This window comes from Phalacrocorax carbo, chromosome Z (genome assembly GCF_963921805.1).
Source record: "Phalacrocorax carbo chromosome Z, bPhaCar2.1, whole genome shotgun sequence".
Lineage (NCBI taxonomy): Eukaryota > Metazoa > Chordata > Aves > Suliformes > Phalacrocoracidae > Phalacrocorax > Phalacrocorax carbo.
In genome coordinates this window covers 32,055,071-32,081,791 of record NC_087548.1, presented here as the reverse complement: position 1 = coordinate 32,081,791, position 26,721 = coordinate 32,055,071, and the positions used below count along the sequence as shown (strand labels likewise).

Here is a 26,721-nt window from a genome sequence, read left to right as displayed (position 1 = left end):
TGTTTAGATCTCATTGATTCTGCCTTGGGGTAGGTTGTAGCTGAGATGATCTCTCAAACCCCTTACCAGTCTTGTCTTCTAAGATTTAAATACGAGGAAAACATAAGTGATGAAAAGTCAGAGTGCAAAAATTATTGGTATAATTTAAAATATATCCTTGAAAATTTGCTACTGTATGATTACATTTAAATTATGGCATAACTTTAGGCTTACAATAAGCATCCACCTTTGAAGTGATTGCAGTTATGTTTATGAATACTTTTGTGCTGTGCTTTCTTGCAATACTTTTCTATTGTGAAGACACAGAGTTTGAAGGACAGTAGAATAATTTCTGTGGTTTTGCTGTTCCCTCTTCATATTGCTGTATCGATATACTTTAGAATGTGAACTGGTATCTCTTTCTTGTTTTGTTTACATCTGCGTAGCGCTGGCCTGCTGTGTGTGCTTTTCAGCACCATTTCAGCTAACAGACTGAGGAGATGGCAGAAAAAGGTGTGATAGCTATGTTCACCCTAGTGACAACTCCCTATCATAGTCTTTTCACTCCTGGCTGCCTTCTTACACTTGGTCAGCATTCACTTAATTTCATGGCTGGTTTAGTTAATGTGAAGGCAGCCGACCTTATTGCAAACTTCAGCTTTTGAAGAGGCAGGTTTTCTCTGTGTTAGAGCTCTAAGTCATTGCTTGGCTTTGTTCTTTCTACCTGACAGACCATATAGTGCTTGTACTTTGTTTCTTGTAACCAGTAATATCACAGTCATGTGCAGACCTCTTTTGTGTATTATTTACTGCAATACAAATTATTCTTATTTCTGTATTTTTTTAAACAGGCATAATACACAATGGATTACTTACTGACTTTGGATTCATATCAGTCATAGCGGTGTGTCTGTAAAAACACACTCCGGTTATATTAACTTCTTAAAAATGAATGGGAGGTCATGCAGTATGAGCCATTGCACAACAGGTATTCCTCATGGACCTAGGATGGTCAGTGGACAGCAGATGCCACCTATCAGAGTTCATGCAGGAATGCCCTGCCCATCTTCAGATAGCAGCACCCCAAGCCCAGCTATTGGAAACTTGTCTGCCGGCCTACACGTAAAGATGCCCCTTGGAGGAGGGGTAGCGCCTCAGAGCAACATCATTGACAGTACTGTTCACCTTCCTGCTCTAAGTCCTAGGAAACAAGTGGTTACAAATGGGAAGCCTTTATTACAAGTCCCACAGCCCCCAGGACTGCCAGCCCCACAGTCTTTAAAGCCAAACCAGCAAGAATTTGGAAATGCTTTCTCCCCATGCACAGGTGAAGGTAAGACTCCTTTCTCTATTGCTATTAGTGATAGCATTTCTTCTGCAGTAACACATACCCAGATGGAATCCAGTCTCTTCTTTATTACTCTTTTACTACAAAGTAAGATATACTGAAACAAAATGTTGTGCTACTTTCCACAAAATTCACCATTTGATTGTTCCCAGTGGCTTTGTATTACACAGCGGTTACTCAGAATCCCTGAGTTGTCCTAAGATTCTTTATAAACAGTGTAGTTTGACTTGCTTTGCTAACCTAACCTATTGACTTAACAAATCCAGATAGTAATTTCATGTTCTGTGGCACCAGAATTTTGTGAGTGCTGTCAGAAATACTCCTTCTTGGATGCATGAACACAGCTTTCCACCGGTGACTAACAGCTGCTTACTGATGAAGGCAGCAATGTAGTCATGCTTTTTAGAGTGCCTAGGCTGGACAAGTTGTAAAGTACTTTGGAGCACATCTTGACCATAGATTTGCAATCCATTTTTTGGAACCACTGTTTATGCTGTAGAAAATAATGGTGCAGAGCCCTCACAAGATTTGGAGGCTGGTCCTCTGTGAGTAAGTGCTTGTCCATCAAAAATTACTTGACTGCTTTTGGGTCTTTGAAGTCAAAACAGAACTTTTAAGTTTTCAGTACTTCTTGATTCTGGTCATGCTGGAGACAGGGATACTCTTTTGGAGGAGTTTTGGTAACATAGTTTCAAAACTGAATGTACATAGACATGAGAATTTAATGTACAGAAATAAATTCAATTGTTTGAAATACCAAAAAACCTTGGGTTGATAGCTGAGAGAAAGTGCAGAAAAGGAGACAGAGATTTACAATTTTATTCCAAATGTGTTGCTTCTCTGTTTTCTGTTCTTCTTCACTACTTCCCTTTGAAAAGTTAGGAAGGCCATCCCTCTTCAGCAAGGCTTGCAGGCTTGAAACTGGTATCTTTTCAGAACAAGTTGAAAGTTAACTGCATGCTTGAGTGCTCTGCTGAGTCAGACCAGTGATAATGCATATACATATTCATTGGGTGACCTCTGAGATCACCCGTCTGATGCTGGCTTTGGTGGTCGTGGTGGGTGTAATTCACAGCATATAGCTTTAAGCTGCTGCTAAGTGGAGAGAGATGGACTTCTTACATGATGAGCTTTGGAGGAACTTATCTGTCTTTCACTACAGGTGGAGCCCGATTCCTGCCGTCTTCAAGATTACATGCTTAAAACCAGGGAATCCATGCTGGGATCTCTGAAAGAGCCCTACATAAGGGCTAATCCACCTGCAGTTTGTGTTGCAGAGCAGCATCACAGTACGAAGAGAGTGTCACCTAGTTAATGTCCTGGGTTTGGGGATTTTGATCTGTGCCTGACCGCTCTGTTCCTAGCTGCTGACATTTCCATCTTTCCTTCTTGGCCTGATTAGTTCTTATGTATGTAAAGTAGTCTGCTGTTTTGTGGGATAGTGAGTAGAGAACTTGGCTGATGGGCTGGCATTAGGGAAGCTTATGTATAAACAGTGCTGGTTAGACAAGATACTGTGGACTTCAGATATGATGGACTTCAGATTCTCTGTTTGTATGGATTGGAATTAGTAACCCCTCACACTTTAAAGTACTTGTTATTTGTAGGACCACTTACAGAGTTGAAGATGATGCGTGCTGGGAATGTACCCACTAGGGAAGAGCTAAGTCTCCTTCATTTGGCTATGTTCGGATAATTTTCTAAGACTTGGAACTTTGCTGTGCTGTATAATGCATAGTATGTATGTAAATAAGGCTGTAAACCTGCTTGTGCAGCTCTTTTATATTTTGTTCTTTTCTTGTCGCAGGTACATGGAGGGAAATGTCTTTTGGTAGGTGCTTTAGTTAAACCTTCATCTCAAGAAGACAACAGTTTTACAGTTGTCTCAGTATCAGTTATAGAGGTTTGCACTTTTCAAAGTTGCTTTTTGTTGTTTTTTTTTTGTTTTTGTTTTTTACTTTAAAACACATGAGATAGTGAAAGCAGCAAGATACACAACAAAATAGCTTGTTGGCGGTTTGGAATAGTTTCACTGCATTCTTTCAATAATGGATAGAACAGTTAAAAAACACAGTAGCTTCAGTTTGGGATGGAGGAAAGAAATGGAATATTTTGGGGCAATCCAGTTGTGTGGGTTTTCTTTTTTAACAGAGGGGTTTTTTTTTGACAGGAGGTGGTGCTGAGTACTCAAAAAGAGAACAGCAATAATCTATAGTAACCACAATATGCAGAGAGCCTTTACTTTGCATGAAGACTCTCTTCATCTTGAATAATGTTACAAAGCTTTGAAAGGAGGTGATTTTTAGAAAGGATGCTACCTAAGTCACATTAAGAGAAACTGTTAGGCTTTTGTGCATGATGAGAGCCTGAAACACATTGTGCTGTATTACTGTATGGAGCAAAAAAACAAGTCTGAACATGCACTGGTGTATATCTGTCGTGGTTTTAGCTGGGATAGAGTTAATTTTCTTCACCGTAGCTGGCATTGTGCTGTGCTTTGGACTTAGTATGAAAATAATGTTGATAACACGCCGATGTTTTAGTTATTGCTAGGTAGTGTTTATACTAGTCAAGGACTTTTCTAGCTTCCCATGCTCTGCCGGGTGCACAAGAAGCTGGGAGGGGAGGGGGCACAGCTGATAGAGCAGATTCAAACTGGCCAAAGGGATGTTTCGTATCTGTAACGCCATGCCCAGTATGTTAACTGTGGGGAGCTGCCTGGGTGAGGGAGGCAGCAATTGCAGGTCGGGGACGGGCAGCATCGGTTGGTGGGTGGTGAGTGGTTGTATCACTTGTGTTTTTGTTTTTTTCCCTTTTTCCCTTTTCCTTTTTATTATTGTAATTATTATAATAATATTTATTGTAATTATTTTATTGTAATTATTAAACTGTTCTTATCTCAACCCACAAATCTATTTTTTGCTTTTGCTCTTCTGATTCTCTCCCCCATCCCACAGAGGTGGGGGGAGTGAGCGAGCAGCTGCGTGCTGTTTAGTTGCTAACTGGGGCTGAACCACGACAGTCCTTTTTGGCACCCAACGTGGAGCATGAAGGGTTGAGATAATAACATTTTCTGGTCACAGCATTGATTCATCTGTTCTCAATATTAGTTTATCCGATCTGCACCATGCTGTTGTATTTGCTGTCTCTGTTAAAGATTGGTGTTTCTTTTTTCTGATCCGCTGTGCTCTGCAGTGATTAGTGATGTTTTGCCTGGGAGAGCTGTTTTAAAACATTGGCCTTGAGTGTTCTTTGGTATTTGAAGTTTATATTGAAGCTGTTACTGTGCATTGGGTACCACCCCGTGGCGACAATTAGCAATTATACCTCCTCCTCTGAGAGGTTTTTTATGGAGGAAATACAGAACGGCACCTTAGCTACCATCTTCTATAATGCCTCCTCTTTCATTACAACAACTTTTCAATATCTTGAACATCCTTTGGTAGTTAAGATACATCTGTTGGTATTGCTTTGGTGGACTGTTTCAGGTCTGTCAAAGGTTAATAAGCAAGTTACGGATATAATCCAGAGATCTGCCCCAAGGCTTGATAGCTATGCATGGCAGGGTATGTGGGATAGTGTGGGAAAATGCCTAAGATGGTGGGCACCCCCAGTGTCTTGGGACTTCATTCCTGAAGAAGTGCAGAATCCTGAAAAATTAGTAGAATATTTGGAGGAACTATGTTGTCACCCAGGCAATCCCAGAGAGATGTAAATCACTGCAATGTGCTGGGGCCTGGCCCATGCCTATCGAGCCCTATTTAACACTATTGAATACCCCCAAGGGGAAGAGAAGGCCTCTGGATTCAAAAAGGGAAAGAGAAGGAAAGCAACCAGCACTGCGGCCCCTCAAACCCCCACGACAGGTACTGCTGCTATCCCAACCCCAGTGACAAGCACTGTGGCCACTCAGACCCCCTCGATAAACGTTGTGACTACTCCAACCCTGGTGGCAAGCGTAGCAGCTGAATCAGAGGATCAACCTGTGCCAGTATCAATTGCCCCCATATGCAAGAAGAAATCCTGGAAGAGAAAGTCAACTCGTTTAGAAAGAGATGATGGAAAAGCAGGGCCATCATGAGGAGAGGAGGAAGGGGAAGAACTCATACAAGAAACAGAAACTACCAGATCCCTATCCTTGAGTGAGCTGCGAGATACGCAAAGAGATTTCGGCCCTCGTTCAGATGAGCACATTGTCACCTGGTTGCTCTGATGCTGGGATAACTGGGCCAATAGCCTGGAATTAGAGGGGAAGGAAGCCAAACAACTGGGACCCCTTTCTGGGGAAGGGGGCATTGACAAAGCAATTGGAAAAGGGGCACAAGCCCCAGCCTCTGGAGGTGACTCCTGTCAGGTGTGAGAGAAAGGTATCCCTTCAAGGAAGATATTGTCTATTGCCTAGCAGAATGGATGACCATGGAGAAAGGTATCCAGTACCTGAGGGAATTAGCCGTGCTTGAGGTGATTTATGGTGACCTAGATGATCAACAGTCATCCGAAGATCCAGATGAAGCCGAGCGCAGATGACCCATGTGGCGGAAGTTTGTATGGAGCACACTATCGACACATGGAAACTCACTGGCAGTACTGGCCTGGAAAGAAGATGAGGCACCAGTGGTGGCAGAGGGGATTGATAAACTCCGGGATTATGAAGCAAGTCTCTCTTCCTCCCTTGTCTCTGCTGTGGAGAAACTGTCCCAAAAGGTTCAGCAGCTCGAAGAGGATATGTTCTACTCCACACCTGTACAGACCAGCATCAGTACACACCATGGGCCACCCTATGGTTTTACCTGGGTGACCATGGAGAGGACATGAGCAAGTGGGATGGAAAACCTGCCTCCACCCTAGAGTCACGGGTACGTGAGCTGTAAAGAAAAACAGTCAGGGTGTTCTTCCAGGAAAGCTGCTGCTCTGGTTTCCAGTAAGCAATTCCCCAAAGAGAGGAGTAGAAGTGCTGGTTTTATTTCTGTTCTTAATAAAGGGACTTTTGATTTGCACTTACAAGAAGTGAGAAATGAATACTATGATCAGGAATAGAGGGGCCCTGCCTCCAGCCAGGTGGAGGAAAGGGAGAACTGGATTTACTGGACTGCGTGGATCTGATGGCCTGGCACATCAGGCCCACAGCAATATAAGGCTGTAGTGGCCACCGGCGCACAGTGCACCTTAATGCCATCAAACTATATAGGGGCATGACCCATCAGCATTGCTGGAGCGGCAGGGGGATCCCAAGAGCTAACTGTATTGGAGGCCGAAGTGAGCCTAACCAGGAATGAGTGGCAGAAGCACCCCATTGTGACTGGCCCAGAGGCTCCGTGCATCCTTGGCATAGACTGCCTCAGGGGAGGGTATTTCAAGGACCCAAAAGGGTACAGGTGGACTTTTGTTGTAGCTGCCTTGGAGATGGAGGAAATTAAACAGCTGCCTACCGTGCCTGGCCTCTCGAAGGACCCTTCTGTTGTGGGGTTTCTGACCATCAAAGAACAACAGGTGCCGATTGCCACCACAACAGTGTATCAGCGGCAATATCGCACCAACTGAGACTACCTGATTCCCATCCATGAGCTCATTCATTGACTGGAGAGCCAAGGTGTCATCACTAAGACCCGCTCACTCTTTAACAGTCCCATATGGCCAGTGTGGAAGTCTAATGGAGAGTGGAGGCTAACAGTAGACTATCGTGGCCTGAATGAAGTCACTCCACCATTGAGTGCTGCTGTGCCAGACATGCTAGAACTTCAGTATGAACTGGAGTCAAAGGCAGCCAAGGGGTATGCCACAATTGATATCACTAATCATTCTTCCCAAAGCCTCTGGCAGCAGAGTGCAGGCCACAGTTTGCTTTCACTTGGAGGGGTGTCCAATACACCTGGAATCAACTGCCCCAGGGGTGGAAACACAGCCCTACCATTTGCCATGGACTGCTCCGTACCACACTGGAACAGGGAGAAGCTCCAGAGCACCTTCAATACATTGATGACATCGTGTGGGGCAATACAGAAGAAGTTTTTGAGAAAGGGAAGAAAATAGTCCAAATACTTTTTTTTTTTGCTTTTGCTCTTCTGATTTTCTCCCCCATCCCACGGGTGGGGGGAGTGAGCTAGTGGCTGCGTGGTGTCTGGTGCCGACTGAGGCTGAACCACAACAACGTCACTGACTTCAGTTACTTTACCTCCTGTATGGTACTGATGGTATAATAAGCTTTCTAGTACTATGTTGTGCATATGAAAAAGAAAATAGTATAATGGTTGATTTTTTTCAGTACATAAAAATGTTTTAGTACAGTGTTTTTGGTTTTCCCTCTTTTTTTTTTTTTTGCTAGGAGTGTACACTTTTGTGTACCCATGTTAGATATTTTCAGACAGGTGCAAAATGTAGGCATAACAGTACATGTATTAGGCATTGGAAATCTACAGTCTCTCATTTTGTTTGATATGTGTATTTGACAACTTTCTGTGGATAATTGGTTTCACACTTCTGAGATTTACTCAGTCTTAGAAAGAGATCTTTACGACTGTATCTGCTGAGATGAAAGGGAGCTAGAGAGACATCAGGAAGGAATGAGCAGAAAGAGGAGAAGGGTGAGAACAGTAAAGGGAGACACAAGACCATAACCTGACCAGCACTGGTCTTCAGTTTTGCTCATCAATACAGATCTTTTTACAGAAGTCTTGTAATGAAAAATAATATATTAAAAATCCATCTTTCTACTGAGTGGTCTGTTAAGAAGGGAATTTTTTTTTAAAGTGTGTAAATTTCAAACAGTTAAAATCAGAATTGGAATTAGTCCAAAATTTAGGTATTCAAGGATTTATTACCAGCATATCTGCACTTTATACACAACTGAATAGTATTTTGTTTTCTAGAAAACCTGGTAGCTGTTCTTACTGCTTGTCTTACTCCTCTGTGCAGACGGTGGACTTGTGAGCGTGAGCTGGACTATGTTCAGGCATATCGTGAGTGTTCTCACGTAGTAATAAAAATCCCCAGTCTTTCTAAAAACAACACCTATTATCTGGAAGGACCAATATGTTCAACACCTGTAATGTTTTCTCTTACTCAGTGAATAGAAATGTTTTTGAAGTCTATTGAGAGGTATTAAAGATACATATCACTGCTGGTGCAGGTAGTTGTGAGACTAGCTGGGGAGGACACCTTGTAGTTTTCCCTCAGCATTATTTGTTAAGGACCACTGAGGGCAGGGTCCTGCTGGGGGAGTTGGATCCCTGGTCTGAATTGCTGTGATCATCTTTAACATGCTTATGGCAGTTCATTCAAAGTTTAGGAGTGGGTCTCCCTGTCCTGTGAGACAATGTATTTTATTCTTAAAGCAGTTTGGATTTGGCTGATGGAGAATTTCCACTGTGACTAAAATACTGTGCTGTTGGTGGGGGTGGTGCAGCTGGTGCATCTCCTGTCACTGTGCTCATAACCCAGTGGAGAGGTCCAGCATGGACGCAGGGAGGGGAGAGGCAGCTTGTCAGCCTGGCTTCTGGTCTTCCTTACTGTGATTGTGGTGTCAGCTAGTAGATCTGGTAAGACTATCTGGAAATTGTGAGCAGCTCTCAGTCATGAGAGCCGTAGCTATCTCCTTGCATCCCCCATTCTTCCTGGCAGCTGGTGGCACTGCACACATGGGGAGTAAAAGCCTTGGAAAACAGTCTGGTCTTTTGTTCCACCCTGACTGCTGTACTAACACCAGTGTAGTCCACATGTGGGTATGTCACTAAGACATAGTTGTGAAGAGTTGACGTGAAAATACTCGAGATGGGACTTGACGAGGCAGATCTGGACATTTGTAAGAAATGCAGAAACTTGTGCAGGTGGGCACAGACCCCTTTTGTTCTCCTTTCCAGGGCCATTGAAAAGACAGCTGTCATATTCCATTGCTGTGGTTCCTGCAATACTAAGTTATTCCTTGACATGAAAAATCATTGTGTATTTTATTTCATATTTTCTTGGAAATGTGACTACTTTTTTCCTAGTAAAATGGGTCAGGTAGCTAATGTTCATGTGTAAGATGAGTGTGGAGATCGCTGAGGTTCTTCCTTAACCTGAAAATAGTTGACAGGCATTAAATCTTGCATTTGGTTTTTTTTCCCCCCCCCCAGACGGTCTGGAAGAAGAACGAGTTCCAATGCTGCTAAGCTGTGTGAGAACTGTGAACTTGGTCAGGGAGAATCATTTGTATCCAGTTGCCAAGAGAGCCTTGTTTTGCTTTTGAACAATAATGGCACAGGTCTGTAAGGAGTGTTATATGCAGAAGTGTTAATCAGTAAGCAACTTGAGCCACACTTGAAAACTCTTTAACATACTTACTTTGCTGTCTAGTACTGTTGTTTTTATGTGTCAGTTGGCACAGTCTGAAAAAAGATGTTCATCAGTATTCTGTACAGTTCCTTACACAGAAAGCTTGAGTCAAGACTTACTTTCTTTTTCAGTTGTTTTCTATAATCGTCAGCAGTTTTAAAGGCTGGTTATTGATGATGTTTAGGTACAGCAAAGTGATTAAGTGATAATGATCTTAGTTTTATCCAGCATGGCACATTCTCTAGCTTTGCACATGCTTCAGTGGCCTTGATCTGCTTGAAAAACAACACGGGATCCATCGAGGCATGGAAATCAGTACTTGCAGCTCTGGCAGTTCTTGGGGAAATCCATTCTGAAGACAGTAGGGATGGGTCTTGGTGGGTTCTTTTATCTGCTATATGACCTTCCAAAAGGATACAGCTGAGAACATGAGACTCCCTGAGTTTAAATCTGCAATTAGTTTCAGGGGCTGGATGACAGACAATCCTAGGCAGGTTTGAGAAGGTTCACTGTAGTTCTTGGTATGCCTTTCATGGAATGTGCAGGAGGTTTCTTCATTTTTATGTAAAAAGTGGTGCAGATATTCTTGTTACAAGACGTTCCTTTGGAGTGCTTCTTTCAGGTTAAATTTTTTTTTCTATCTGCCATGTTTCAGGCATGGTTCAACTCCTGAACATGAATGATGTTCAGGCAACTCGTGGAACACAAATGATGGAAGGCTGTGATTTACATTGATTTTGACTCTGTACTTTTAAAGTATTTATCTTAAGAATTCAGAACTTTGTTTAAGAACAAAATGTTTAATAAAATAAAAATAGCTGGTGATACCAAAATGCACGTGGAGTTACACGCTATAAAGGCCCCAGGCAACTTATAAAAATTCCCCGAAGAGTGTTAGGTTTAATGCCAAAAAGGATCTACTTTACACAGGAACTGTAAAATCCCTCAAGTGTATTAGGCATATTGCCAACACTTACCCATTCTGTGTTAAGAGTGTAATTTAACTTCTCTCACACACACCCAGCCTTATGCCTTTATCCTCTGCTTTGTGGGCCTGGCCAGTGAACTTCAAAATGAATTGCAACTATGCAAAATACAGTAAAGTGAAGGGGTAGATTTAAGTAAAGTAATATTTTGTAATCTTCTTAGACCAAATATTATTCTTTCAGTCTGGGGCTAACCAGTTGAAGGTGCTGGGGTGTTTTTATCAATAGCTTTATGACACCTGTTTTCACCATGATGACAGCTTGCTGTTGTCAATAACATCCAAAGAGTATCTCCAGCTGGAAGACTGCAAAGAAAGCATGGGTGAGCTGGATGGGGAGACTGCAGAAAGCTCATGACCGGTGGAAACCTCAGTATGCCTTTAAATGTTCTCCCCAGCAAAATTCCCAAAGGGTAAAATCAAGGCAGATGTATGTTCCTGAGAGGGTGACGTCCAGGAATGTAGCATTTCCTTTTTTTTTTCCCCTCTGTTGTCACTGATTAAAGTATTCTTGTGCATCTGCACTTATGTCATCCTAAGAATGGGTAACAAATTTTGTATCATCTGTCAGGTTTGCAGAGAGGAAAATTGAATGCCTCAGGTCAAAGCATCATAAACAAGGAAACCAAAACAGGCCAAACTATGATATTTTCACTTAACTTTGAGAATCTTCAGCATAGTGCATGATTTTTCAGTTTTTTTTTTTTATCACCAGGAGGTGGCACTAACAAAATCTGTTTTCGTACAGATAGATGTATATTTCAGCCACCTTTTTATAGGGGAAATTTGGAATAAAGATCCAATTGAAATATGAAAGTTCTGGAAGTTTTGTACCTGAAAATTTTTGAAAACTGCTTTGAGGCATGGTGTAAGATTTAAGTGTTTTGTTGTGAATATGGGTAAGTCACTTAAATTTGCTGTGCCTCTTTTGCTTTCATTGGCAAATTTTGGATAAGTTATTTTTACATTTTTGCAGTGCTTTGAGATTTCCACCTGAAGTGCAATTTATTGATGTCAAACACAAAATTAATTTCAGGGCTGCATGTGAACCTACAAAGAGAGAACAGGTTGTTTGCGCCTTTACATGGAGGAGCAGGGTGCCAAAAGGCAGCCTGGTGCACAGTTGAGCGTAGATATGTGCAAATACTGCGTTTTGCAGAAGGATTTGGCTTTTTTGCCTATTACCATTGTATTCTTCTTGAACTGTATTGCCTTTCCTAGCAGTGCTATAACATGATCTTCACAATGGTGATGTATTCCTTCATTTGGTCCCCACTGCAGCAGACCTGTTTGATGATGGTGAACAGAAGCATACCCACTGCTTGTATTGTTTTAGCTGCTCTCTCCTACCCCCCACCCATGGAAAACAATGAGAAGAGAAGCTGGTCTTCTGACATCTTTTGTGTACATAAAGTGTAAAAATGGTCTTCACTTACTTTCAGGGTCCTCACACAGTTCTAAATACCTGGGGTAGTCCTGCAAAGAGCAGGGAGTGGCACTTAATGATGCTCATGGGTCCCTTCAGACTTGAGATATGCTGTGACTCTGTGATTCTGTAATTCCTCTGTGAATGCAAGAGGGAATTGTCTACACCAATTAGATTTTTTTCTTTTCTATTTTACTTATGGATGGTCTTTCTGAAAATGAATGGGATAATTCTGTCTGAGTTCAAGGAAGCTAGGGGAATTGGTATGGCTTTTTTTAAAGGACCATGCTTACATGTTTGGACTTTGGCTTAGCTTGCACAATAAACTGCCTTAAAATTTATCTGAGCTGTTTCTAACTGGGTTATAAATAGTCTGCATGTCTTCCTTTGTCTGTGTTTGTGAACCACTTTCTCTTCCAGGCTAAATTTCATGTCAGGCCAGTGAGGTGTTCGCAGGCATTGCATATTACCTTGTACTTGAATTTGTGGAACGTGTCCTTCACTGCTATTTGTAAGAGTGTGGGTCATATTTTCAGCAGACTTGAGATACAGCTCAGTATATGTTGGGTGCAGCAGATGGGGCACAGGGCAGGGAATGCAGAGATGCACGTGTAAAAACATCACTCAGTTGATGCTGTAAAAACTTGGTATTCTCATCAGCATGGCAGAATTCTATTTTAGTCTCTCTGTGGTACTTGCTGCTGGAACTTCTTGAACTATTGTGTCCCATTTTAGCTCTATGTCCCCCTGTTCTCACTCTCCCATTTCTCTCTCTTCTCTGTTTGGATTCATAGTGAAGACTTTATTTATTTTATGTTTGTGCAGTGACAGACACAAGTGCTACTGCAACCTCTGGGCATTTCTGCAACGCAAGTCACGATAACAGTGATGAAGATATAACACATAGTGATGGAGTGATATAAGTGTCTATAGTTAATAAGTAAATGGGGAGATTATCCTCTCATGAAAAAGAAAATATTTAAATGTGGTATTAACTGTAAGGTACCAGAACAAATATACTGCCATGAAATGCTTACTGTAGTATTTTAAACTGCATTAATATAAACTGCAACAGCCAAGTGTTTTTATTATCTTTTATCTCCCGTGGTAAACTTGTTGGGTAAAAAGGATTATGGCAAAATAGGCATTATTGACTGCTGTGGCTTTACCAGTGATATTTATTCGATGGTAAAGTGTTACTACTTCTGCATTTCATCAAAGAAACATCTTCAGTTCTGGTGGCCCTAGATGGGATTTTGATCTCCAAATTTATCTTTGATAGTTGATCTTGCAAAACCAATAATCGCTTTCTGTTAATTGTCTTAAAATAAAAATCTAAATTATTCATAAAGAGGGGAAGTACTTTTGAGACTGGGTGAACAGCTGGAGAAGTTTGTTGTCGGCATTTAAGCATCATATCTATGGGGCTAAGTCAAATATTGCAATTTTATACCAATGTTTGTAAAATTCTGCAGGTGGCAAGCATGCCCTTCAGCTGTTTTGTGGCTGGTGGTTATAGAGAGATTTAGGAGGTGAGACTAGTAGTTTTTGGGTGTCACAAGGCTACATTTGCTGCTGAAGCTGATTAACTGTTGAATTGTTTCTGGAAGTTGGAAGTCAGCTCCATAGTCCCCCCAGAATGGAAAGGGTGTTTACGGAACACATTTCACATCATGAAAGATAGGAGGGCCTGGGACAGGAGCAGGGAATGAGCTTCTCTAAGCCCTTTCCCTCAGTCTCATGATACAGGATACAGCTCATACCTAGGCCCTTGTGGAAACAAACAAACAAAAAACCAGAACAACCCAAAACACATGTCCAGGCAATATTTTCCTGTTGCAGCTCTAAACAGATGACATGGAAATTTTCCTTATAAAAATCTCAGTTCATTGGGGTTTTTTGTGGTCAGTTCTACAGATACCATGCAGTCGATAAGATCGATAGTTTAAGTGATTTCCCTGGTCTGTGTAAAGAAATCTATCCTTATTTAGTCTAACCATTTGACACATTAATAGGCTGAGACAGAATAGGGTTCACTTTTGCTACTGCTGTCTGCACACACTCAAAAACATTTTAAAAGCCTTTATGAGAATATTATCAGAAAGAGGAATTCCTTTCTGGAGTGATTACCCTATTCTGTGGTGGAAGTTGTTCCATTCAGCTCCTGTAATGGATTTTATTGTCTGCTCAGGCAGAACGAGTATTTCGACAGTTAGGACATTAGCAAATGCTTTGCTAATTGAGTATCTTCAACTTTTTTTTTTTCCTGTTGTGGACGCATATCATTCAAATTTCAATGATGAATGAATAAGAGTACTGCAGTAAATTTCTTCTGACAGGGTATTTTAAATTGCATAAATTTGCAATTGTTGCAGTTGATTATTCTACTTGCTGTATAACAAGGCTGTACATTTGTACACATGACATTTCTAGAGGCTGATCTTCAGCAATAATTAAGTTTGCTAACTAAACAGTTACTGAGATGCTTCTGAAATAATGAAAAATGTTTGCATCTTTGATTGGTCACTCTTGCAACTGGGTTCACTGACCTAGTCCTGTGGTTCTGGACTTACTGTCTTCCTACATCTGTACCCAGAAATATCCCTAAAGTGTTGCGGTGAAATTTTTTTTAAGTTGGGAGCTAGGTTTCAGATTAAAATGATTCTTGTGCAAACTTACAGCTTTTTGCTTGCAAATAACATTTGGATGATGTGTGTGCAAGCATGTGACTGATTAAAATTTCATATACGGGTGTAACTTCAGCATGGCATGTGTGTATTTTTACATGTAGGTATTGTTTTTGAATACAAACACACAGTTTTTATATTTGAGAGTTTGTTCTTTTTTTGGAAGCACTTGTCTAGAGTTCTGTCAAATTTCACCTTAAAACTGGATGCTTCTTTTTGGGCCTCTATGCGGGCAACTGAAAGTAGAAGAGGGCTGGTGTATGTAAGAAACATAGCATTAGTCAGTCACTGTAGCTCTGGCTCTTTTGACAGTAGCAAATGTTTGTAATGAAAAAGCATACAAATGTGTTATACTAATACTGATACTGGTTTAAGTGACTCACTGCTTCTGTCTGGTATAGACCTGCCAGAGTGGCTGGAAAGCTGTCCGGCGGCAAAGGACCCGGTGGTGTCGGTCAACAGCCGGCTGATTATGAGCCAGCAGTGTGCCCAGGTGGCCAAGATGGCTAACAGCATCCTGGCTTGTATCAGGAATAGTGTGGCCAGCAGGAGTAGGGCAGTGATTGTGCCCCTGTACTCTGCACTGGTGAGGCCGCACCTTGAATTTTGTGATCAGTTTGGGCCCCTCACTACAAGAGGGACGTTGAGTTGCTGGGGAGTGTCCAAAGAAGGGCAACAAAGCTGGTGAAGGGTCTGGAGAGCAGGTCTTATGAGGAGAGCTTGAGGGAAGTGGGGTTGTTTAGTCTGGAGAAGAGGAGGCTGAGGGGAGACCTTATCGCTCTCTAGAACTACCTGAAAGGAGGTTGTAGTGAGCTGGGTGTTGGTCTCTTCTCCCAGGTCACTAGCGATAGAACAAGAGGAAATGGCTTCAAGCTGCACCAGGGGAGGTTTAGACTGGGTATTAGGAAAAATGTCTTTACTGAAGGAGTGGTCAGGCATTGGAACAGGCTGCCCAGAGAGGTGGTGGAGTCACCATCCCTGGAGGTGTTAAAAAAAAACGTGTAGAGGTGGCACTTCAGGGCATGGCTTAGGAGACATGGTGGTGTTGGGTTTATGGTTGGTCTTGATGATCCTAGAGTTCTTTTCCAAACTTAATGATTCTATGATTCTATAAATGCCAATGAGAAGAGAGTCTGTCTGTAGTGAATTATTATGCTTTAATGAGCGGAGACCAGCATGTCTTCAGGTTTGCCAGTTAAACCATGAGCTTGACATTTTGTCTGAGGACAGCACTGTGCTGAGAGGTCAGCAGAAGAGACATGCCTTCTTCCCCAACCTTAATTATTATACCAAAGCAGCTGCTGCATAGCATTTCCCTTGTAAAAGCTCTGGAAAGAATTTTTGGCATGACAGGTTGCTCTGCGGGTGTTCACGTGGGAGGCAGATAGTGGCCAAGGGGACATCTCTGGAGCATGTCTCTCCTCATGGTGCTTGGAGTCGGTGAACTTCAGCCAACAAGAAGAACTGGTGTTTTTGCTGACCCATGGTAGCTCAGTACAATGGTGAGGAAACGTCTGTTTTCCTCGCTACACCTTCCCGTTGCAAATGTGTCCAAAAGCCTTATGAATTTCATTCCCTGAAATAACACCAAATCTTGCTCCAGCCAAATTCCTGCTGAAATCAGTGGTGTATTCAGAACTTTATATTTGGATTCTAATAGGGGATTACTTTGCACACTCTTGTCTGCATGGTCAGAATTGTATTGCAGAGTTTCCTGCTTCTTTGAGGGCAGATCAATAGGGCAAAATGTTATTTTCACTCAAAAGGCATTCCTTTGTGTTCAGGAAAGGCTGCTTTGACTGACTTTGCCTTAATACTATTTATTTTTTAATGAAATGAAGCCTTAAAGAATGAAGATTTTTACTGGAAATAATATGAAGAAGAAAAGATATTTAAACAATGGTGAGTGGATGTAGTACTTTATAAGTACATACTTTTCCATTTTCACTTCCTTGCAGTGTCTGCCTCTTTTTTTAAAAAGACAAAAAGTGCTTGACCATTGCTATCTGGTCAGTATCTCATTTGCAGGGAAATAAACTCCATCAGTGTAAAATGTGTCTTCCACTAAAGAAGTTGTATTTGGGTCTCCAGCAGAGCAGTGGGATAATGCTCTTCCCCTGTAATGTTGTGGATACTGTTTCTTCTGTGGGAGAACCCAGGCTCTTCTGCTTTTACAAAATTTTTTCTGGTTATTCCTACCTTGTCTTCAGTAAAAATCCTTTACACAGTCAAGATTTGAAGAATTAATTACTAAAATACTTGACAGTAGATTAAAACTAGTAGATTAAAAAACCCAGTAGGTTAAAATTTGCAGTGTGGCTAAAAAACACAAATATAAAGAGCTTGCAAATTGGAAATGACAAATGCCAATTGGAAATGGCAAGCTTTAAAGTCACTTTACCCCCAAAATGTTCTTCACTTTTCTTATTGGTCAACGATAATACTAAAAATGTAAGTGATTAAATCTGGCAGATGTGATTTCTGAGTCTGTGGTCTGCAAGCGGTATAACTCAGCTGAATAGTCCCAAGAAGGTTTCAGGAACGTCCTCTGTGTAATGTCTGATTCAGTTCTGCAGTTGTTAGTGGAGAGAGCAGCTGTTAATGCCTGTGACAGAGAATTTTGATTGGCCATTATGCAATAGATAGGCCAAGACTTAAGGTAAGTTTTCTAAATACTGACATTATGAAAAATAAGATAACATCTAGGTCTAACTTTGTAAAAAGAGAAAAATGAAAGTAGTAAGAGGGGAAATCAACATGTTAACTCATAACTACCACAGGGTCTTATGTGGAATCCTTGCTGGCAACCAGTGCAGGGTTTTGGGTGCAAGCCCTGCCCAGTCTTCTCCAGTCCTTTTCAAAGTCTCTGGGTCTGTCTCCCTGAGATGTGACTGCCTGTTCACCTACTGCGATCTCTTCAGCTCCATCGTGGCAGCGTGCTGTACCCTGCAGACTCTCCAGCCCTCTCTCACTCCACTAGCCCAGCAGGTACCAAAAGGAGGAAGGGTCTCTCCCTCCCAGGGGTGACCATGGCCCTGCCCCGCCTAACAGCAAGTGCATGTGACTGGGAGCACACTGCTCAGGTCAGGCTGCCGCAGCTTCATTGCATTTTCAGGAGCTGTGGGATTGAATACCTGCAAACTGGTCTAGGAGCTTCAAGGCAGAAGAACTATTATCATGTCATTTCCAAAAGGGGCTTCCCTTCAAATGGAGGGTGATTTTTTTAGGCTGGATTATGTTTTATTAACATTATAATGTATTCAGGTTTTGTTGGTTATGAACATCAAGAGTGATGATCTTGTGTGGGCCACAATGAAACCATACACGTTCCCCTGATTAGGTGGCTTTTGGTATTGACTGGACTGAAGATGGAGATACAGCAATAAAAACATTATCTGTCTGCTTTTCAGTATCCTCAAATCTTGGTGTTTTGACGAAAAATAATTTTCCTTATTTCACTTGAATGTCTCTTTATTTCAGCTCTTCTTTTTACTGTTACTTGAATGAGGAGTCTAAGACCAAACAGTATTTTTAACTAGTGTTATATCCTGCCTTTTACACAAAAAAATTCAGCTTTACTTTACAATTTAGGAATACAGTTTGTTTCAGTCTGCCTGTTTCTGAAGTTTGAATGAGTTTCAGAACTCACCCAAGGCTTTGGGGTTACCAAGAATTTTACCATGAATGGTTTGGCAATGGTTTGGAAACATACTAAGTAAGTGTTTTAAGCACAGAAATAAAAAAAAATATTTCTGTATACAGTTTAATAAATTTTACTTAGAAAGCAGAAAAGAAAATAGATACTCTTACTAACAAGGCATTTGAGGAAACCCAGAATAAATGTTAATATTTGCCTGAATTTATAATTCATGCTTTATTCAAATAACAGTATAGTATGACAGGCAGTTGTCATCATTGCTGACATTATCAACAGGAAGTTTACTTTGGCAGCTAAATATGGTTCTTAATGGCATAAGATACACTTTAATATCCTTGTTTTGTCCTGGTAAGATGTTTTCAGTGGCGAATTTCAGAGGGCAAGTCAAGAGTTCAGTGGTAGCATATTTGGTCCAGATTGAACTTAGATTTATTATATACTACTGTTTGAACATCTGTTAATAAATCTGCAGTTGGTGTTCAAGTTCCAGCTAAGCAAACTATAATTGGTCTGTCAATCAGCATTCCCAAATAAATGTTCTTCTGGAAAACTACTGACCCAGCAGTGGTGTCAATTAATTAGTGAAATCTATCTTCTAACACAATCCACACTGTTTCTTGTGAATGTTTCGATGCTTTTGAGAGAGGGTTGCTTGGATAATTATTTGCCTAAGCATGTAGCTAGAAAGTGAGTTGGCTTTCAAGTAAGAGGAAATGTTTAAAAGAAATCTTTGTAACGTAAGAGAAATAGAAATGGTGTGCATTTTGGGACCTTGAGGCCTGCTGGAGGACCACTTTTGATATCCTGTGTACCCTTCCTGGCCAGCTTCTCAGCAGGGGAGGGGTTAATGCTGCTGCCTGACTCTTCTTTGCCCATAGAGGTGCAAGGCTGGTGTTTTTTGTCCACTTCATCTATATTCAGATTCTTGCTAGCTTTGCTGCATAACCTGAAGTGTCTTTCTATTTTGACTTCTTGCTCTGTTGGCATCTTTCTCATCTTGTATATACTTTTTCAACTGCTTTCTTCATTGGTGTGAATTATAGTTACATGCCTTATTTCCATGTGAAAAATCATTTATTTCTGAATGCGTCATGTGTGTTCATAAGAGACCAGGGAGGTTTCTGCTCTGACACATAAGTATTTATCTCTGAAATTACTAAGGTTCACATGATGGGAATATTGTTTCTAGCATCTTGATTGGTTGCAGTGGAAGTGATTGTTATTTAACTGCACTTGTTTTGGTGTGAAGGTAGGAGAAGGAGCAGAGAAGTCATAATGAAAGATTTTTGGATCATTGAATGCATTTTAGAAATGCATGGAGAGGGAAAAGTATGAGGAAATTAATTTTACATAGATTTGTATATTCACTCATTTATTTGTGATCACACAAACTCTGGACAGTATTCAAAACCCAGTGAAACTGCCAATTTTTGGTCAGTCTGTTTTTTACTGTTAACTTGAATGGGGATGGGAAACATTTGTTTCGTAAAATATCTTTGTGTAGTTAATAGTCGGATTGCTAACTCTGCTGAGAATCTTGTATAAGACCAACACCATTAATTTTTTACATATTTTCCTATGGCTGTTTTGAATTCCTTTCTTGCAAAAGAAAAATTATTTTCTTGTTAAATATGGGAGCTGCTGAAGGCTTTGAAACTTCTATTGACCTCATAAGTCCTGTGCATAAATTAAGTAGGGTTGATATCTCACTGAGATGTTTAAATTACTTGGCATTTGAAAGGTAGAACAGCTTTGAGTCTGCCCCAGGAAATACTTGAAAAACAAATGAGGCAGACCATGTGTCTAGTTAGCTACTGGAAAACTTTTTACCCATGCCTGTTCCACATAGCCCCCTGACTGGTGGTTACCAAAGGCCACTGATCCCCACAAGTTGGGGTGGTTGGTAAGCCCTGGTGTCCCCAGCATCACAATTGTCTCTCCTTTCCCTCTACATCTACTCTGTCATCAAGCCTTTTGAGAAACCAGCATGCTTGTGCAGGGTGTGCACTGCAGCTTCATCCGGTACCTCACATAACCCTGTCTTCTCCTTCTTTTTCATATCTCCTTGGCAGTCTACCTTCTTGCAGCTCAGCCACTACCAGTTATGTTGAAAAGCACTGATGGAAAAGGAAAATTTGCTCGTGTAAGGAGCAAGTATAGTAAGTTGTAATTTTGTGAGGTGGAGAAACTGAAACTTGGGGCTTGCAAGAATTGCAAGAATTCTCTCTCTATTTCACCAAATTCCCAACTCCATGATGAGTCTAATGTGAAAAATAAGTCTAAACAGATCTTGTTTTTGAATTTTGCCTTTGACAAATATAATTATCTGATATGGAAAACATTGTAGTGACAGATTTGGAGCCCCTTTCACCTTCTAAACACTACGCTGGGTAAAGTTAAGGGCTAATGGAAGTAAAGGATCATAGTCTGGACCATGGAAGATGAAAATGTCAGTATATGAAGGGCAACCAGGATTGAAATTTGAAAGTGTAATTCAAATGCAGATATAATTCTGTTATGAGCACCGCTCTTGATTCAAGTGTAGCAGGTGCTTGTGTACTTGTGTTGATTGTAAGTACATGTTCAGATTGGCTTCAGCTCTTGTGCAGGACTGTGAATCTATTTTTATAGATTTGTGTCTTAATATTCTGTAGATTGAAGGACCTATTTAGACTTGTGGATTTTCTTATCATTGTGCACTGACATCTACAGGGGGGGGAATTAGGAGATTTTTTTTGGAAGGCAAATGGCTGAAGTATTCTCAGCTTTCAAACCTCGAATACAATGTACAAGTCTTCCTCCCAGAAGAGGGAGAAAGACATTCCTTTGTGTGCATTCTGTAGAGGGCAGTCAGAGTCACTGATAACTATGGTACTAGGAAAGTGGACTGAGGAGAAAACGCAGACCTTCTTGGGCTGGTGACTACATAATGCCTTGTGAGTGGGAAGATCAGACCCATTGGTGTCTGAGAGAGTTCTGAAAATCGTAGAATCATAGAGTGGTTTAGGTTGGAAGGGACCTTTAGAGGCCATCTAGTCCAACCCCCCTGCAGTGAGCAGGGACATCTGCAACTGGATCAGGTTGCTCAGAGCCCCGTCCAGCCTGACCTTGAATCTTTCCAGGAATGGGGCATCTACCACCTCTCTGGGAAACCTGTTCCAGTGTTTCACTACCCTCATAGTAAAGAATTTTTTCCTTATATCCAGTCTAAATCTACCTTCCTTGAGTTTAAAACCGTCATCCCTTGTCCTGTCACAACAGGCCTTGCTAAAGAGGTTGCCCCCCATCTTTCCTATAGTCGCCCTTTACATACTGAAATGGCGCAATAAGGTCTCCCCACAGCCTTCTCTTCTCCAGTCTGAACAACCCCAACTCTCTCAGCCTTTCTTAATAGGAGAGGTGCTCCAGGCCTTGGATCATTTTTGTGGCCCTCCTCTGGACCTGCTCCAACAGCTCCATGTCCTTCTTGTGTTGAGGACCCCAGAGCTGGACGCAGCACTGCAGGTGGGGTCTCACCAGAGCAGAGTAGAGGGGCAGAATCACCTCCCTTGACCTGCTGGCCATGCTTCTTTTGATATGAGCCAGTGTTGAAAGAAAGCTAATTGATTGGATTATGAACTGCCAAAGATAAGTCACTTATTAAGGAATAATATCAGCTTTGACGAGAAAAAGAGCATATAGGATGTTTTTTTTTTCTAAGTGTCTTCTCTCTAAACTTTTTGAAAGCCCTGAGTTATTTTAGAACAGGAAAACCAAACTGTTGAAGAAATGATAATGTGTAGAAGACTGGCAAAGTGTCTGATTTTCTAACTACAAACATTTTTTAAATAAAGTTTTGAGTTATTGAAAGAAAAAACTAGGCATCAGTATTTTCAGTCATTCATACCTAATACTTGGTTGCAAAGGATGCAAACTGAAGTTCAGATTATTTCATTAAAGTAAGTGAATTGCTGCTCCTAACGTAGTATAAGATTTAGGGTTTGATACTTAGCAACCATTTTCATCCATTTGTCTGGTGCATGTTCTAATTGTTTATAGTATTTCTGCTGATTATCTATTTACATAGTAATATATGCACACATCCTAAATTTATATGCTCATGACTAATGCAACACAAAATCAAAATACAAGATGCAAATCTACTTTATTCCTATGTACAAGTGAATGAAATAGTTCAGCTGTGTAACTTGTGACTAGAAAAAACGGTGGCCAGTGATTACTGCTGTGTGTCTGTGATAATACTCTCATCACCAAAGTGAATAAACACATCAGCTTTTTGGATTGCAGTAGAACATTATGCCAGAATTTCCCCACATTGGGGAAAAAAAAAACCCCAAACCCCACGTGAAATGACATATGCATATTGTATCAATGTCTGCTAGCTTTTGTGGAAAACTGCCACTGCTTTCCCTGATCTCCAGTTTTGCTTCTTTCTCACTAGGAATTCCTCTTCTAGGTACTCTGAGTCATTGCTAGTACTGTTATCTGCCAAAATCTGCTGCTGTTACTGTGCAAAAAAAATCTACAACTGCACATTACAGAAGCGTCTTAATGTCTGCGGACTGCCTGCAATTACCTGTCATATGCCTTCAGTATCTCTTTTTGTCTGAAATGTAGCTGGTCTATGAATATTAATAAACATTTTCCAGATGCTGCTGAGTCCTATTCAAAATTTCACAATGTGATTCTTTGCATTAGGCCTGTAGTTATATGAGGAGGGTGAATTCCTGGCAAGGATGAGTAGTAGTACCTCTAAATTAGCACCTGTGGCAGGCATGATAACTCAGTGAAGACACAGATTAGTACTTTTTGTTTCCCCAGACTGATAGTATGTGTCAGAAGCTCTGGGGAAGCCGTCCTTTAACAGATGCAATGACCTCAAAAGAGGTGCAGGGTAGTAATAAGTGTAACTCTTGCCTTCCTCTGTGATTAAGTTCTTCCTTTGAGACTATCTTCTCCCATCCTCATTGTGCTCTGGTTATTTCCCCATCATTGCTATGTTTTAATTTTGGACCTTTTAAAGCACTGTTCAAATCCCCCCCTCAGTCTCCAGTTTCTTTATAGTGTGATGAAGAGCTACTGTGACAGCATTCATGATAAACAACAATGTTCTAGTGTTAAAAATACACACTTTACAAACAGCTACAGAAAGATTTAGACACAGAGCAGGTATAGCTACAGTGTGAAACATCTGCCCTGTGAATAACTGAAGTCATCTTCTTGCACAAGAAGGTAATGTTTTGTTGTTTTGTTTTTTTTTTTTTTTTTTTTAAATGCATATTTCTTGTATTACTTTGCCTTTTACTTCTGTAAGACCAATACTGATCGAAATTCATTTGGGTGTCAGAGCTTAAAGTGTGTGAAGGGATACCTGTGGGAGGAAGACAGAGAACAAAGTGTACATGACCCATGTTTACTTAATCACAGTATAATTCTGCCAGCTGGACAAAGGGAATATGCTGTTAATTGCCCTGCTACAAGCCAAGGGGAACACCAAGGACCAAATCTGTGTAAATGACATTCAGGTTACTTGAGAAGTTTTGCAAAGCTGTATTTTCTGAGGGAGACCTGGGAAGCATTGTTCCTCAAAGTTCACAGGTTTCACCAGGAACATGCAGTTTTGCTTTGCTTTGTTTTCTTTACTTTTACTTCACTACTGTCTGCCTTTGTCTAGACGAAAGAGTGTCGGGTCAGTCTTGTTGGAGTGTTTGTTGTCCAGGTGTTGGACACCTAGAAGAGCAGAGCTGTGTTAGTCTGGTAGTGCATCTTATCTTTGTTCCTCTGAAATAGCAATTTTGTTTGTCTTATGGCCTCACACATGAAAGGGGAAGACCAGCCACTGAAAACAAAATTTCAGACCCAGCTTACTGCACTGTGAGCCTCTGTAGCCTTCAGGAAAAAAAAGGATGACAATTTCTATATGGAAGACAAAAGTAAAGGAAAAACAATGAGACAGGCTAGAATATCTGCATTACAAGAAAAAAACCCAAACCTGCACTTGGTTTATTCCTTTTAAACGGTATAATGCACAACATACCCTGCAGAAAAATTTCAGGGTGTTACCACACATTGTACCATTCTTACTCCTACAGTGTATGGGGTGTAAAAGCACCTAGGAAGTATTTGAATTTTTCTTATTTCCTGTGTTTTCACAAAAGCCTGCCAGGAAAACGAAGTTGCAAAACACTGACTACATATGATGAGCTTGAATTTGCTATAGCTGCTTGCACATTTCATTGCTGGGCTTTTTTAAAACCTTCAGTGATGGACTCACTTTGACTGATCCTGAGGTCTGAGTGTAGTGGAAGTAAATTAAAAAACTTATGGGCACTTTTTGAAAATCTCATTTTACGTTTACAGAAGAAGTGGGAACTGAGTGCAGTGCGGGCGTGAGACAAGTATTGTACATGCTCAGGTGCTCCTGAGAGTGCTATAGGATAGGGAGCTGATCTGAGCAAATTCCCTGCTGTTGTAGACAGCACATGTCTTCAGTGATCCCATTTATTTGGGTTCTTGCATTCACTGCAGAGTGCAGCTGAGACACCCTGATCTTCGTTTTCTTACATTGCCAGCTGACAAACATGAGGGACCCTTGGGAAAAAAAAAACCCCACAACAATTGTACACATTAAAGGACTGTGCAAACATTAACTAATTATGTAATTAGTTTGTATAGCTATATACAAACAAAATGGTCTGTTTTGCCATTGCTGGCACCACGCAAGACTGTGTAAAGGTACTGCACAGTCTTTTCAGTTTTTAAATGTGTAATGATCAGTTGATTATGAGCTACCATAGAAAGAAGGTTTTGTCAACACCAGCTTTTGAGTTTTTAGGTAAAGAAATTAGGAATAAACTCATCAAAACAAGGTTTGCAGATGTAGTAGTTTTTTAGCAGATTTTGTATTTTTCCAGTGTCTGCAGATGGTTTGACATAAATGCTTTCTCAGTCTAGTTAATATTCTGAAGAACCATGCTGACATTTGCCTGAAAGAGCTAGAACCAAAGAAAAAACTCTTCTGCGTTTAACTTGAATTCAGGAGCCTGTTTTTTCTGCCAGTGGCGTGTCCACACTGGGCACCTGCAGATGTGCAGTGTGCTCCAGGGCTGTATGTCCCTGGTGAGCCTAGACCTCACAAAAGTGGCTCACCAAGCCAAGGCCCCTCTCAGGCTCCCCTTCTATTTTGCCTCCTGATGGCAGGTAGGGGAAGAGCTGGCAAAAACCAAGTGGCAATTCAAAATGTATGGGACAGCATACCTGGTGTTGAGGAGGCAGGGTGGGAAGCAGTACCCTTGCCAGTCCCTCTTAGTTTGACTGTGAAAAGAAAATGTGGATGAGTGCATTTGCATACAGCTCTGTGGTTGAAAGATGTTGATAAAGGTCCAGTCATTAATACCATTTGAGGCATGCAGTGCTTTCAGTCACTCCTTCTCAGTGTAAAGAGTAACTCAGCAGAATCATCAAGAAAAAGTGCATGTGAATCTGTGTATGTCTTTTGGGGAAGAATATACGTTTCTGACTTAATGTTTATATTAATGTGCAGTTATATTAGACACTTATATTACGTTTTGGGGATTCTGGTTTGAGAAAGGTTCTGAATTCCTCAGTCTATGGGGGAGACTTAAGAAACTTATTATGTTAAACCAGAAAGAACCAATCCATGTTGACTGGATTAAAAAAAAAAATAGTTCTGCAAAACAAGAACAAATAGTCATGAGCAGATTCTTTCCACATGATTGCTCTTGTCATGAATTCCTTCAGTGATTACTAACCTATAAGTTCATTAATGGTCAAACTGAATTATCTGATTAGTTCTTTACACCCAGATCACTAAAATAAGTCTTTTAAATTAGATGCTGGAATCTTCTGCAAGGGGTTTGTTAAAACCAGACTTAAACATTTTGATAATAATCTCCTTTTTCCCTTTGTGACTACCTAGTGTGTTATAGCTAGGCTAAGATGCCTTTCTTTCAAAAAATTAATTGAGAAAGAAATAAATATGTAAGAGTTGCAAACAAGAAACCAGGGGCTAAGTTACAACCCTAACAAGCCTGCTCCCGTTAAAGCATCTTTCACTGTTTCTTTAAAATGGAAAACTTGGGTGTGGTTGTTAGTTGGTTAGGTTACTAAAATGTATAGGTTTACTCTGATCACAGCTATGATCCAGTCCCATAAATACTTAAGAATTTACACACCTTTACTGATGTGAGATACCATGTTCCAGAGGATTTACTTCACTGTGTGTGGTCAAGCTGTTGTGTTGTTCATCCATTTGGCCAATCACATCGTACCTTTTCAAACTAATATCACAAAGATTGCATAGTGGGT

The 26,721-nt window shown here is 40.9% G+C and overlaps 1 protein-coding gene across 1 annotated transcript in view; it reads left to right on the top strand.

Moving 5' to 3' along the window:
* Positions 1-835: 835 nt before the first annotated feature.
* The window catches only part of GLIS3 (GLIS family zinc finger 3), a 175,055-nt gene continuing 149,169 nt past the window's right edge, over positions 836-26,721 (top strand). The window contains exon 1 of the mRNA XM_064438436.1: positions 836-1,312. Within this exon, the coding sequence (XP_064294506.1) occupies positions 928-1,312 (385 nt within the window). The 5' untranslated portion in view covers positions 836-927. The remainder of the gene's footprint in view (positions 1,313-26,721) is intronic.